General features: G+C 34.2%; 2 protein-coding genes across 9 annotated transcripts; one reads left to right on the top strand and one right to left on the bottom strand.

The window, feature by feature from the left end:
- The first annotated feature begins 1,325 nt into the window (after nucleotides 1-1,325).
- LOC107414429 (single-strand DNA endonuclease 1) lies at nucleotides 1,326-6,231 on the top strand. 8 transcript variants are annotated; one of them, XM_016022539.4, is made up of 14 exons: nucleotides 1,326-1,555; nucleotides 1,673-1,827; nucleotides 1,930-1,991; nucleotides 2,098-2,225; nucleotides 2,716-2,767; nucleotides 2,897-2,969; nucleotides 3,064-3,137; nucleotides 3,580-3,639; nucleotides 3,763-3,952; nucleotides 4,349-4,448; nucleotides 4,679-4,761; nucleotides 5,010-5,110; nucleotides 5,329-5,420; nucleotides 5,613-6,231. In XM_016022539.4, exons 1-14 carry the CDS (start codon nucleotides 1,488-1,490, stop codon nucleotides 6,142-6,144), a joined length of 1,770 nt encoding a protein of 589 aa, XP_015878025.2. In that variant the 5' UTR covers nucleotides 1,326-1,487; the 3' UTR covers nucleotides 6,145-6,231. The 8 variants fall into 8 exon arrangements, with proteins under 8 accessions (XP_015878025.2, XP_024927301.2, XP_015878024.2 ...); XM_016022538.4 differs by having other exon boundaries at nucleotides 1,331-1,555; nucleotides 5,290-5,420; XM_025071533.3 differs by lacking the exon at nucleotides 3,580-3,639 and having other exon boundaries at nucleotides 1,330-1,555; nucleotides 5,290-5,420.
- A 110-nt stretch (nucleotides 6,232-6,341) lies between these two features.
- Nucleotides 6,342-13,452, bottom strand: LOC107414469 (DNA mismatch repair protein MSH3). The gene is made up of 12 exons (XM_016022590.4): nucleotides 12,226-13,452; nucleotides 11,673-11,864; nucleotides 11,305-11,469; nucleotides 10,792-10,890; nucleotides 10,460-10,705; nucleotides 9,572-9,826; nucleotides 9,336-9,467; nucleotides 8,528-8,788; nucleotides 8,367-8,438; nucleotides 7,779-7,928; nucleotides 6,983-7,456; nucleotides 6,342-6,886 (listed from the first exon to the last, which is right to left on the bottom strand). Exons 1-12 carry the CDS (start codon nucleotides 13,237-13,239, stop codon nucleotides 6,566-6,568), a joined length of 3,381 nt encoding a protein of 1,126 aa, XP_015878076.3. The 5' UTR covers nucleotides 13,240-13,452; the 3' UTR covers nucleotides 6,342-6,565.
- Nucleotides 13,453-14,803: the final 1,351 nt, after the last annotated feature.

Genomic DNA, 14,803 nt, shown 5'->3' on the forward strand with positions numbered 1-14,803 from the left:
ATTTTATTAGTTTGTCTCATTTTCTTCAACATTCTAGTTGCTCCCATTTTTTAGTCCATCTGTAATTTATATTTTGTTTTATTGTTTGATTTTTAAATTTTTTTTTTTATCAGTTTATTCTGTGACTATATATACTTTTGTTTTTTAGTTCAACTTGGATAATATTTTATCTCCCATTTGTTACTTATCCATCATTATGGTGGATAAACATACGGTACTGCCAAAATTAACTCACCTAGTGGAAGATTAAATAGTTGGAAAAAAAAAAACTAAATTATAAATTAATGGTAAACAAAAATTGTTCTCACTAACATTATATATATAGTTGTATATGTATGCATATTCCAAATTAAGATGAATGTGCTGAATTAGATGAACGTGCTCAATTAATTACATGTAATCTATTATAAATTCAATTACACATATTTTATTAGATAAATATTTGATAATTTACACATAACTAATCAGATATATCCACTTTAATTTGAAGGTACTACAGATTATAACAAAATTATTACTTCATATAAAAAATGCAAATGCAAAATTAAAGAGGGAGAATGCAATCCTTAAAATTGTCATTAAAACGAACTTTATTTAAAACCACCATTTATAAAATTTGTGTATGCATGTATATTATTCGAGATGCAACTTATAAACAAATTTATTAATGTGTGTTTGAATTGTTATTTTCTCAATTTAGAAAACAAAATAATAATCAAACTTCCAATCAGAATTTTGTTTAAATACTAGAGTATAGTATTTAGACATGAATTTAGAGTTTGCAATTATAAGATTTTTTTTTTTTTTTTTTTTTTGTAAATTTGAAATCATAATGCACGATCTTGTAATTATAAAGACGCCAAGTTACATATAAATACAAATAATATATATTGTAATACTACAACCGTCATCTCGCTTGAGCAATATATCAAATTACTTATTATAGATGTTAATTTTTTTTCCTTTTCTCTAAGGATCAAAATAAAATGAAATAAATTTAATATTTTCAATATTTACCTAAATTAAATGTTTTCTCCAAAAAAAAAAAAAAAAAAACTAAAATGCAAAATTATTTTGTGGCCATTTGTATCTGCTTTTCTGAACCATGCACTCGCGCCCATATTTTCATAATACCAGATCCAGGCCCAATCTAGTGATGGGCTTTTAGCAAGAGCCCCGTTCTTTGTCCATCAAAAAGGATGTAACGTCGTCGTATGTACTGTGGCCATGTTACCACCGGAATTAGCAGAACTCGGTGGAAGATTTTTTATTTTTTTAATTATTAAATTTTTATTTTATTTTATTTTTTCCATACGAAGGTTGGACATTGATATATAATTTCTTATTATTGCGGGTTGCAGTGTATATATATATATATATATATATATTGTAAATATGTTTTTTGTTCTTTTGAAAAATGAAAGCTTTTAGATTTTTCCCTCTAAGAAAGCAGTAAGCTTTGCAAATCTCTCCGTTAGAGTTGAGAGATGGGTGTGAAGAACTTATGGGATATCTTTGAATCCTGCAAGAAAACCCTTCCACTTCATCATCTTCAGTGAGTTTTCCCGCTCTCCTTTCCTTTTTTTTTTTCCCCCCTTGCAAATTCCTACTCTATTTTTTTGCCGTTTTAACTTTCTAGAATTTATTTTCATGTTTGAATTTTGGGTTATAGGAACAAAAGGGTATGTATAGATCTCTCTTGCTGGATGGTTCAACTGCAAAATGTAAGCAAATCACACTGTTTGAAGGAGAAGAATTATCTTAAAAATCTTTTTCACCGGCTTCGAGCTCTCATTGCTTTGAATTGCAGCCTTATTTTCGTTACAGGTATAAATTCCTCTTTTACATCTCTTTTTGGTTCCTTTTTAGTTAATTTTTTTTTTTCCTTGTTTCTACGAGTAAAAGAATAGTCTTTACTCTTTTTTGTAGATGGGTCAATTCCTGCTATCAAAATATCAACTTATAGACGCCGCTTGAATTTACCGAGTGAAGTGAGAATGTTATGTAACAACTTTTATTGTTTAGTGACTTTTAATGTTTGTTTTCTACACACATGCATGTATGTATTTGATAATGTAACATAGTTAATGGAGGCAGGTTAGTCATGATGGAATAAACCCACAAAAGGTGTCTTCACTACGAAGAAATATGGGATCTGAGTTTTCATGCATGATAAAGGAGGCGAAACTTTTGGGCATGGCACTTGGTATTCCTTGCTTAGATGGGTAATCATATTATCCTTTTAGAAGCTTAAATTATGTTTCTTTTGATGAAGATGGATAAAACTATGACGAAAGTGAGAGAGAGAGAGAGAGAGAGAGAGAGAGAGAGAGGGTCATCATGTTAGGTGTAGAGTTAGAATCCAATTTTTCCTCTTAGGAACTAAAATCTTCTTCTCTTTAAATTATGAGATTTTCTTAGAGAGCTAATGGCATGATATATTATATTTAATGTATATGATAATTTATAAGTGTGATCACTTACTGAAAATTTGGCAATATAGGATTGCATAGTGACAGTATATAGTTTATTCACCAACTATTCTCGTGTTATAAAAAGCAGATTTCAGTATCGATAACTCCAGCTTATTTAAAGTCTCTCCGGAAAGTGGAAACAAAAGGAAGATGTGAATACGATAAGAACATTCCAATTTCAGCTTTTTATTTAGGAAAATCCTTTGCTAACTCAGTAAATCTATTTATCCGTCATTTTTAGGATTGAAGAAGCTGAAGCGCAGTGTGCATTGCTAAACTCGGAAAAATTGTGTGTGAGTAGAAAAAACTTTTTACTCCCACTTTATCTGGTTCATCTATCGTCCGCCAGAAATTTGTGCACTATAATTCCTTACTAATTGCCATCATTAAATTTTCATTAACATTATGGTCATGATGTTCAGGATGGATGCTTCACTTCAGATTCAGATGTTTTCCTTTTTGGTGGTCGGACTGTGTACAGAGATATCTGCCTTGGTGAGACGAAGGAAATTTTTTACCTCTTGACTTGGTCTACAATAAATTTTGCTTTATTTTACTAACTATGCTAATTGTTTGCAAAATAAAATAGGAGATGGCGGTTATGTAGTCTGCTATGAAATGGCAGACATAGAGAAACAACTTGGATTTGGAAGGAACTCATTGGTACTTTCTGGTTGCCTTGTGAATTCTCATGGTTGTGATTTCCATCTGTTAAGCTGTTATCATTTCTTTACACTATTTTTTTTGCAATTGAATAAGTTGCATTCAAATTGCTGGTGGTATCTTCTAAGTTATTGTTCAACCTCACGCTGTTATTAAAGAAATTTCACCATGAAAGGTTGATGGAATTTTATTATCACTTTGAGTTATTTCCACTGGCAAGAAGCTTATTAATTATTCCTTTAGTAACAGTGGTCTAGAGTAGATGGGAAATAATTAAAGATCTACTTGAAACTTGGTCCTCTGAGCCACTTCCAAGATTGATCTATGTATGCTTTCTGCTGTTTTAAATTTTAACTGAGTTGCCTGTCTTCTGCATAGAATAGTTTCTCAATGAGTATAGTTTAGCTTTCTGATTGTTCCATTTCATACTTGTGATTCACAGATTACACTTGCCGTACTAATTGGCAGTGACTATTCTCATGGAGTTCATGGATTGGGTCCTGTAAATTCTAAATTCTGTTATTTTATTAGCTTCGACTTTGCTTAAATCTCCAAGTACCTATCAGATCTCCAGTTAATATGGTCAGATGAATGCTCAGTTGTGTATTTTTTTTCCTGGCTTTAGGAATCAGCATGTCAGATTGTTAAATCTATTGGAGACAATGTTGTCCTCCAAAAAATAGCATCAGAGGGTCTTGCATTTGCTAAGAAGACAAAAGGTTCAAAGAAACAGCCAAAAAATGGTTCAAAGAAACAGCCAAAAAATTCTAATTGCAGCAAGGAGAACTCTTTGGATCACAAGATTAAAGTGAATGGTACATACTATAAATATGCATGTGAATGTATAAAGCGTAAACCTTCTGAATTGATTTCTTCACATCTAAACATATATCAGATTTGACAATCTAGCTTGAGCTAGGTAGATACAAATTGCCATTTTGGAAAACAAGACATGAAGACAATAATTAGCCGCTTGGCTTTTGATGTATCCTTAAGCAGATTATTTAAAATTGCAGTAATAGAAATGTAAGTTCCTTCGATGTGTTTAATAAAGTGTATAAAATGGTTATTGTAATGCAGGAAGAATACTTTTCTTTTGCAGCTTTTGATTTTATATCATTGCATGAGGGCACCACAGTCAGATTTTCTTCAAAGCTTCTTATTTATTTGTTATATGGAATTAAACTTTTAAATATTTGATGGTTGTGTAGAAACTGTGAATACTTCACAAAGGGATGATCAGTTCTTGCAAGTGATCGATGCATTTTTAAACCCTAAGTGCCACGCGGCAGATTCTGATGCAGTCCATAGGTATAATTAGTAGTTAAGCTGTTTTCACTTCTTACACTCTTACAGAATACAGACAGGAAAAAACAAATTGTAATTAAGTTGACTGCAAAGAAGTAAATAAAACTCGAGTGATCAGCCACTTTTGGCTGGTTATATATGTTTACTGAACTCTTCAATGATGGAATCTAGAACATGGGTCTTAGTCCATCAAAGCCAGTTAGTGAACCAGCTGTTAAACTGCATCTTTGCAGGGTTCTTGCTCAGCACCCATTTCAACATGTCAATCTTCAGCAGATATGTGGTCAGTTCTTTGAGTGGCCTCCTGAGAAAACAGGTTCATCACCTTTCCTTACTCTTATTTGGTTTATATCTTCATGCATACATGCATGCAGACATAAGAACATGTGCAAGCATGAAGCACTATGTTGAATTTGCTATTCCTGTGTTTTAGAATGCTTTAGTAACTAGCCGAAGGGTTATACTTTAAATATTAAGTTACCATCCATCCACAAACCTGAAAGTCACCCAGCGATGCTTATCTGTCATTTTGTTTGTTTAGCTTATTTGTGATCTTTGGTTCAGATAAATATATTCTCCCAAAAATTGCTGAAAGAGATTTACGACGCTTTGCCAATTTACGGTCAACTTCATTAGAACTTGGACTAAAGCTGCTTCTGCATGAGGTGATTTTTGTCCTCCTCTCTGCTTGTAAACATTCTCATCTATTATTTAAGAAAAATAATATGAAATTTAAATTGCTATTGTAACATATTAGACTTAATGGGGAGAGTCAGTATATTAGATTTTTGGCATGTTGTTATGCCTGCTTATATATCAATGGAGATTATTTTTCTATTCTTAGATGCCAACCAAGTGCCCTGTGTCTGAAATCATCAAGCAGAGAAAAGTACAGGGAAAGGAATGCTACGAGGTTTCATGGGAAGAGATGCATGGGCTTAAAACCTCTGTAGTACCAGCAGATCTGTTAGAGAGGTAATGGCTTTACCATCATTTCATATTTATTACAAATTTTCCTTTTTATGGTCCTCATAGTGATATCTGATTATTTTTCTATCTAGCAGGTATAATTTTTGGGGGATTGTATAAACAACCAAATGCTCTATTTGAAAGCCTATATTTTCAATAATGAAGCTGTTTTTGTTTTTTTGTTTTTTTTTTTTCCAGTGCATGTCCTGAGAAGATTGTGGAGTTTGAAGAAAGAAGAGCTCAAAAGAAGAAACAGAATCACCCCAAAGCAAAACCAAAAAAATCAAGAAACATGTCTTGTGTGGATGACGATAATATTTATCAGAAACTTCAAAATCTTTTGCTTGACACTGAATCTGGAAGCAATAGTGCGCAATGCCCTCTTGCTACGCGAGCAGTGATCTCGGCAAATGCAATGCCTGCCAGAGAAGCAAATCCGACAATCAGAGACCCACTTGTTCATATGAAGTTGGAAAGTAGCCACCATTATGGTTCCTCCATATCTGGCCATGAAGTTGGTCAAAGTGCTTCTCAATGTGAGATTATTGACCTCTTAAGCCCTTCCCCACAAATACGACATCGTACAGTATCTGAACATGAAAATGGAAACGTGCAGCGTATTGATGTAATAAATTTGAGTGACTCAGAAACGGAAATGTCAGTTGAACATGAGAGGAAGGCTAGAGACTTGAGATCGTTTATAGCCACCATCAAGAATGACAACTCTTGACTTGGATTAACGTGTAAAAGACACTTAATTCTTAAGTTTTTTTTTTTTGAAGATTCAGCTTTGAAATGAAATCAATGTTGTGTAGCAGCCTTGATGAAACTTTTTTTTTTTTTTTCCTTTGTCAAGTACCGTGCAAGAAAATTGAGGTAGAAGAAATTCCATTTTCTTTTTGTAACATTGTAATAATTTACAGCTCATTGAATGAATTAGCGCTTTCCATATATTTGCCAAAATATTCAATTTTGATCATACTAATAATTACAAGATAACCAGACCAAATTGAAAAGGAAGGAAAAAAAAAAAATTGGAGAGCATGACCATCATTGCTCGTGAACAAAAACTTCCACCCCACATTGGCTACGTAGTCATGGGATTGGTTAACTTCAAAAACATTTATCTGTGAAGGAAAAAGAAACGTTATTTATTTGCTTATTAATTCCATCGCAATGTTTCTAGCATGGTTCAGAAACTGGTAGCTGTTTGCATGGTCATGATCAGCCATTGCCGCTTTCAAGTTCAAAAAGAATTCCTTGTAACCATTGTTTATCTCCTCCGATATCTCTACCCCTCCAGTGCCGGACCAATTGCTACATTCCTGCTTCTTCTCTTGTTCTTCTTTCCCATATATTAATGTTGGTTCTACCAACTCCCTTTTTGCAGATCTATTTCTTGCTTCGTTGCTTACCATCATCTCTAACCTAGCAGCCATGATTGAGGCTCTACTGATGCATAAAGAAGGTAGCTGCAGAAGAATGTTTAAATTAATAAAAATTCAACTTTGCATTTAGAAACTGCAGCAAGTGAGAGAGAAAGAGAGAGAGAAAGAGATTCAAGTTACCTGTGCAAGCTCAGCAACCTTAAATCCAAAACTCCTTTCACAAACACCAGGAACAAGCCTATATAGGTAAGTAACATCTTCTTGATCTGATTTCAAGCTCACTGCATCCTCATCTTTATGCGAAGTCAGATATGAAACATGGTATGCCCCAACAGAGCCTGGGAATTGAGTTGTGATATCTGCAATTTTAGGGTAGTGCGTGACAAAGAGAACCATGCATCTTTTCTTCTCTATAAGATGATGCAACGTCGCATAAGCGATAGCCACACCATCATGTGTACTTGTCCCTCTTCCAAGCTCATCTAGGATAACAAGAGAGCGTTCAGTAGAATTGCGGAGTATATGTGAAGCTTCACTCAATTCCTCCAGAAAGGTGCTTCGTCCTCGTTGAATACTGTCCGAAGCACCCATTCGGGTGTAGATGCCATCCAGCACATGCAGTTTTGCTGATGATGCTGGTACAAAGGAACCGACCTAGAGGGATCAGAGCAAATCAGGATAAACAACACTCAACCTTTTTATTAATGTTTTTATGTTTTGAATTAAGGAAATTCAATTTTAACGCAAACTAAACAATCCAAAACTATGATCAATCTTAAATTCAAGTGAGAAATCCTTCATAAAAGGATGAACTTGGAAAGAACAAGAAAAAATGGATATGAACTACATGTACCTTTATACACATATATGTATATCAGTTCTGATGATAATCACATGCTTTCTATTTACGTAGACAAGAATAACTTGAGATGCTGTGCAAGATTTTATTTCGAAAGTAACAATTTTCTCATTTTACCTGTGCCATTATAGCAATAAGAGCAACCTGACGAATGTAGCAACTCTTTCCACCCATGTTGGGTCCAGTAACAATTTGACAATACTCTCTAGCTGCATGCAAGTCTGTGTCATTTGGGACAAAATTGTCTTGTAGCACACTCTCCAGAACCTGAGGGATTTTTATTTTTTTTCCCCCCCACATGAAATAAAAACAGAAGCTGATAAGTATTTGTTGATCTGTAAAGAGGAGTCCACAACAATATACAAATAGCCCAGCCTTACAATGTATTGACCTACCAATTGGATTGTAGTCATAAAACTGAGGGTTTCAATAATTTCAACAATGATTACCCCGACTTATTTTAGGCAGTTTAAGAGATTTCAAATGAAAGTTAATATCTTCTGATATCAGTCAATGTATTCACATACCAATTCACACTTCAATGATAGCTAAAATTGACAGAATTTACAATATTTGGAGCAACCAGTTATGCCCATTAGCCCAAAAAGATTGCAGACGCCATATGATAAGAGCTGTAACTACACTTTGATCGTTGTTTATAATATAGTTGACAATAATTAAGCCTAATAAGCATTAAATACCTACCGGATGACGACCACCATGGATGTGTATCTGAACAGGTTCATCATCATATACAAGAACTGGACGAACATAATTCTGCAAAAATGAGCCGACAGGATTTGAAAACAATAAAAAAGAAGTTGCAGAGTGGCAACAAAATTTTAATAAAATCTTCAAGTGCATACCTTATTTCTAGAAAGAATGGCAAGTGAATGTAAACAATCCAAAGTGGCCAGCGCTTGAACAGCAGCTTGGAACTCTGGATAATATTTACTGAATGCTCTTAAAAAGCTATCCCAAGCAGCTCGACAGGCAACAGTGAGTTCCTCGTTTGCCAGGCATAACTGGTCTAAAGCAGTCAACACTTCAGGTGGGTGATAACGTATTGTTTTCTTGGTACTACTAACCTTAACCCAATTTGAAGGTACCTTTACATCACAGGAAACCTGCAGAGATGCTACACTCATCAAGTATACAATTATGCTATTAAGTTAACAGGTAAAATAGAAAAAGAAAAATAAATAAATAAATAAATACCATCAAGAACAGAAATACAAAGTTACTTTATTTTCCGTCCATTTTTGTTCCCAGTGTAAAAAAAATACAATGTCGAGATGCCACTAAAATTCCAAAACTTACTAATATAAGTCCATGAGAAACATAACAGGAAAACATGTTATACCTTCTACTCTATCATCAACACCAACAGCAAATTTTCATCTTTTTGTTTTCAATAGTATTTCTTCAGTTTATACACTTACTGCAGTCTGATAAATTTACCTCTCAGATATCGCAGCCAAAAAACTTAACTATTGATGCACATGCCTTAAACTAAACCAAAATAATGCATCAAATCCACCAACAAAACAAACTGTGGAGTATTGAATGGAATATTAATGGGTGCCTTAATAAACAAAAAAGTATATACGTAGATTATGAGAAACAACACACCATATGCGTCTGGCACTTTTAAGTTAGTATTCAATGTGTTACCTCTATCAAATGTGTTGTTCCAGACACACTCATGAACTCCAACTTGCTCATTCTAAGCTGCTTGCGATACAAACTGATCAGAGAATCCAACTTCTCCTTTGCTAATTGAACCTCTTTTCGGGCTCTAGCAACCTACACATATAGTTGTACCAGCAAGGCATGAAACAAATGGAAGAAAGGCAGCATCAATTAACAAGAAATAATTAGGAACCAGTGGTGCAACTCATTATACAGACCTCAGGATATCGACCATTAGATATGATAATTAAGTTTGACAAATCTCCTTGTTCAGCTGCTTCTTTGTTTAAGGTAGATAATAGTTTAGCAGCATTTTCAATTACACTGAACGATGAAGCAGCAAGTATTAGCTTTCTCAATAGCTCAGAATGCACGGTCTTTACCCTCAAATTTTGGTCACCATCCTCTTCTTCAATGTGAAGTTGCTGAAGTTGTTTTCCAGCGTATAAAATTACTTGAATAACTACAACAAACTTTACCAACAAATCGTTTAGAAACTGTCAGCATGCAGTTTAATGGAGCGTGATGGACAGGCACTAACAATCAATAGCAGTAAAGTGGTCAAGGAATTGCATAGTTGAAAAACAAAATTTTGATTCCAGATTTCTGTGTATAATAAGACTTACAGTTGATTTCAACATTGTAAGCAAATTCAAACCCAACATTTAGGCCATTTTAATTTTTCCAGAATAATGGTGAATAGCTTTCTCATATAAGGCCACAAAAGGATTCATCACTTCCTACAAACTTAAGTCTGTTGGGATTAGTGGTAACTTAACCCCATATAATTACATCAGGAATTTAGTATTCACAGCAACTACAATATTTCCAAATGTTTAATAATTGTAAGTTTATGCCAGAGACACAAACCATCCTAGGCGGTCAGTTGCTCCTGGGTTCAAGTACGTGTCATTAGATACTTAGATAATGATGTTTATATTTTTCACTGGTATTCGTTTAACTCATTTTTAGTTGAGGACAGGTATGGGAATATAGAGAATAGATAATTGACCATCAATAATGAAAATGACACATTATATACATATATATTAGTTAAAAAATTAAGCTGCATGAAGTGGCAAGCTAGATGAGAAACCATTCACTACCTCAGATGGGGTGGCAGTCCGATGGAAAATTCTTGTTATTCCACGTTGAATATCAGGTGACCTTCCCAAAGTTGTCAAAACTGAAGAAAGTACATAATTAAACTCAGAGTGTATAGTTCTTCCATCTCCTGCATCTAACCCTCCAATATCCTGAGAAGCTTTACAAGATCCCATTGATTCTCTTATCTCAGAAACAGCATTGAGGCGAGCAGTAATCATGTTTCTATCACATAAAGGGTGAGTAATCTGTATCATGCAATGGAATGATTAAATACAAAAATTGAAAACAGAACTGCATTGCATGGAAACCACAAAAAATATGTAACCCATACCCAGTGCCTAAGAAGCCTTGACCCATATATAGTAAGAGTGTGATTCATAGATTGAAGCAAGGAGCCAGACTCAGAGCCATCACTGTTGTTCTTCAAAATCTAAAGACATAGAACATCCTTCTCTGGTGTGAAATTGAAAACAAGGTATAAAGAGGGAAGAGTAATATATAAGATACAATCAAAGAAACAATTTTAGATTCCAAAATATATGCGAATTAGTGAATGAAGATAAAATAATTAAGACCTCAAACGCTGTTAGTAAGCCAGGTCCAATTAATGAGGTGAGATTTAAAAATTTTGATATAATGTATCTTGCTTTAAGATTATTTGCCATCATCCAAGGTGAGATTTAAAAATTTTGATATAATGTATCTTGCTTTAAGATTATTTGCCATCATCCATCACCCCAATATCAATGCTAATTAAATCCTGTCAGCAGTTTGGAGCAGGAGAAAGTAAACGGTAAATGCCATTGGTAATCAAAAGAAATTTCCCATTAAAAGAGTCCAATACCTCCAACTGTTGAAGCGCATTGCCTGAGAGGGTCATCTCCAGCTTGCTTGAGAAAGGCCTAAAAGAGGCTCCTAGTTGTATAATCCTTTCAAAACCAAATTGTTTCAGATGACGAATGGTCAGGGCCATAGCTTGGACGGCCAAATCTGGCATGTTCATGATTGCCTTCAAATCCAAAAAGAATGTTTTACAATCATAGACAACGGGGAATACAAAATAATAGGTAGCACAAAAAATAACAACTAATTGGTCGAGGCAGAGAGTGAAGATTTTGTATAATTATACTAAAAGATTTTGCAAGTGACACATAATAATAAAACTAACACCAAGGTTCTTCATGTAGACAACTCATAAAAAAAATATCATACCTCAATTGCCAAACGGCAATCTCCCCGATCTATTGCCTCTGAGTTTTGTTTTGAATGATCTAACGAACTCTCTTCATCCATGTTTTCATATAAAGTAACCACTTCAGCAAGTGCACCACCATCTTTGAAGCAATCTCGTGAGACACGCTCCAGACGAACATGTGAGGCAGGTCCAGCATACGCAAGTAATAACTAATCAGAAAAAGTACCCAAAAAATCAGGTAAACTGGGAAGAGTAACAATAAACGTCAGGTCACTCAATGAATAGAAATCTCCAGCAGTAATGTTTCCCTTAATAAACAGCTCAACAAAGATTTAACCAAATTGCATTTTTCATCAAGATGCTTTCATATAAACATATAGAAGGGCATATCAACCACTGTTGAGAATAAAAGGGAGTCAATTGGAGACCATATTATAAAGTTGAAATTATCATTTCTAATTTGTGTTTAAAACCCAACAAACTTTGATAAAACATTTTAATCCGGGTAAGTTCATTTCATCTTTTACTAAAAGATAGAACCATATACATGTTCCAACCAGAAGCTATTACCTTATCAGTTTGCTTGGAAAGTGGCTCCCCAAGAAGCAACTCAGCAGGAGACAAGCTCAAAACAATAGCCTCAAGTCCACTCCTCATGAAATTATCATTGAACTCCCCATAAACAACATCCCCAGTCGATATTTCCACCGCAACAATCCCAATTCTCACATCAAACCCACTTTCCACTCCACAATCCACATTCTCCACCAAAACACTCTTCTCCACAACACAAACCAAATAACTACTATCTTCCCCACAGCCCTCTTCCCCTCCTCCCAAATCCTCAGCCGCCTCCAGTGTTGCCTTTGTATACAATGCCGACAATCCCCTACAAAACGGACCCAACCTGTTTGATCCATGGGCTTTAATGGCTGCAGTTTCGGTCTGCTTCACCACACCAACCTTATACCCAGAGTTCACCAGCCTCCTAACATGTACATTCAATCTAAACGTGGGCACACTCGCAGTCATAAAATTATGATCCATGTGGGCATAAATACCCAAAATCCGTGCAGCGATTTCAGCATCTTCGCCGAAAAATCGGTACTTGTAACCAACTTCTACCATCAAAATAACATCTGGGTATTTCTCTTTTAGGTCAACCACTTGTTGCTCCAGAGGAGTGTATTTGACTGAAGGGTTAGAAGAAGAAAGCTTTGGGTTTTGAGTGGAGGAATTTTCTGGATGATCAGGGCCGGGTGGTTCTAGAAGTTTATCGAGGAACTTTTGATGGAGAGAGGGATTGGACTGTAGGGGTATAGGATTGTGGGTGTGAGGAGAGAGTTTGGGGAGTTTAGGAGGTTTGGGAGATTGGGAGGCAAGGTGGGAGGAGAGTGAGCGTTTGGAAGGCGAGAAAGTGACGGTGGCAGAGATTTTGGGAGGTGGGGTTGGTGGGTTTTGGAAAGAAGAGGGAATCGATGAAGAAGATGAAGGGTTTTGCGGTGTTGTTGAGGAAGAAGAGGGCAGTTCTTTGGTTTTGGGAGCAAAGAAGCGCGATATAACCTGTTGCTTCTGCTTTCCCATGGTGGTGGCACCGGCACTGACGAAAACCTCTTCGGCTGGGCTTCCACTCACTGGGGAATCCAATTATATGTATATACACCAAGTATTTGGCGCGCTTTGCATTATGAGTTTCTATATTATTGGTGCCTAATGAAAAAACAGTTTGTCTTGTTTCTCAATTTTGTGTTTTCCAATTTTCTCCCTTTTTTTTTTTTTTTTTTTCGTTGGTAAATTATAAATTCGCCTTTTGATTCTGTTTCTATATGTTTTCAAACTCTTGCTTTGAATTTCATGTCATTGTCTTACAATTATCCTAATACAGACACAATACCATAGTTTTTTTTCTTTTGTTTTTTTCTGAAAATTACGACACAATACCATAGCTAAAAAGAGAACTTTCTGCACGAGATTTTATATTGACTCATGCCAAAATTAACTGTAAATTTTTTTTTACAAAAACTTTTGTTGCTTTTTACACCTTTTGTTTTTTTTTTTTTTTTGGGTCATTTGCAAAATACTCCTACACTTTTATGATAATACACACGCCGTTCCTTACGATAGAGTTGGACTTTTTTTAAAATTAGAATTACAATTTTTTTTTTCTCTTAATTGAAAGGGAAGGGACATGATCACAAAGATAGAACTTTAAAAAATGTGGGTTGGAATTTGTTAAGAGTTTTTCTTTTTTTTCTTTTTTTGATAATAAAAAAATAAATTTTCTAATAGATATCATTGGCCCAAAAGATTGAGACAGTAGACCATCTCACGGCTATCTCAATCCTCCTTCCCACAATATATGAGAGCATGTAGGATTACTAAAACTCAAACCCATAACTTTTATAAGCAGATGTGATGGGAATTAAGTGGAAAAAATATTGATATTGATAAAAATATCAAAGGTATAAATTTACAGAAATATCGATAAAAATATCAATATCGATAAGATTACAGAAACGGTAACTTTTTAATTTAAAATACAAATTTTAAGATATAAAATAATTAATATAATAAAATAATATAAAAATTCAATAATTAGAGTACAATAATAATAAAATATAATAAAATACTCATCTAATTAAGCATATATACTAAAATTTTATATATTATATAACAAAAAAATTAACAATATTATTTATTTATTTTTAAATAGATAAAAGCAAATTTATTAAAAAATAAATAAAATTAAATTAAACACTATGATTAAAAAATAAAAAAATGTGTATTAATATACTACATATAAAATATAATATAATATTATCATATTATTATTTTATTATAAAATATTATCATATTTTATTTTTATTTTTTCTTTCTCTTTCCTTCCCCCCATGTGGAAGAAAGATTTCTTTCTTATCCTTTCTTCTTCTTCCTCTCTTCCTTTCGTCCTCTTCCTCCCTCTCTTCTCTGCCAGATCAGTTAACAACCAAAAAAATAAAAAATAAAAAACAAAATTTTCAATTTCGGCCCTCTCCTCTCTTCTCTTCTCTCTATGTATCCCCCATCTTTTCCCCCTTCAGTTCTTCTCCCGGCTGATTACCACAAACCAAACACACACACAAATCAACACAAACACATCCAACCAGTT

Source organism: Ziziphus jujuba, chromosome 8, assembly GCF_031755915.1.
Source record: "Ziziphus jujuba cultivar Dongzao chromosome 8, ASM3175591v1".
In the NCBI taxonomy this organism is placed as follows: Eukaryota; Viridiplantae; Streptophyta; class Magnoliopsida; order Rosales; family Rhamnaceae; genus Ziziphus; species Ziziphus jujuba.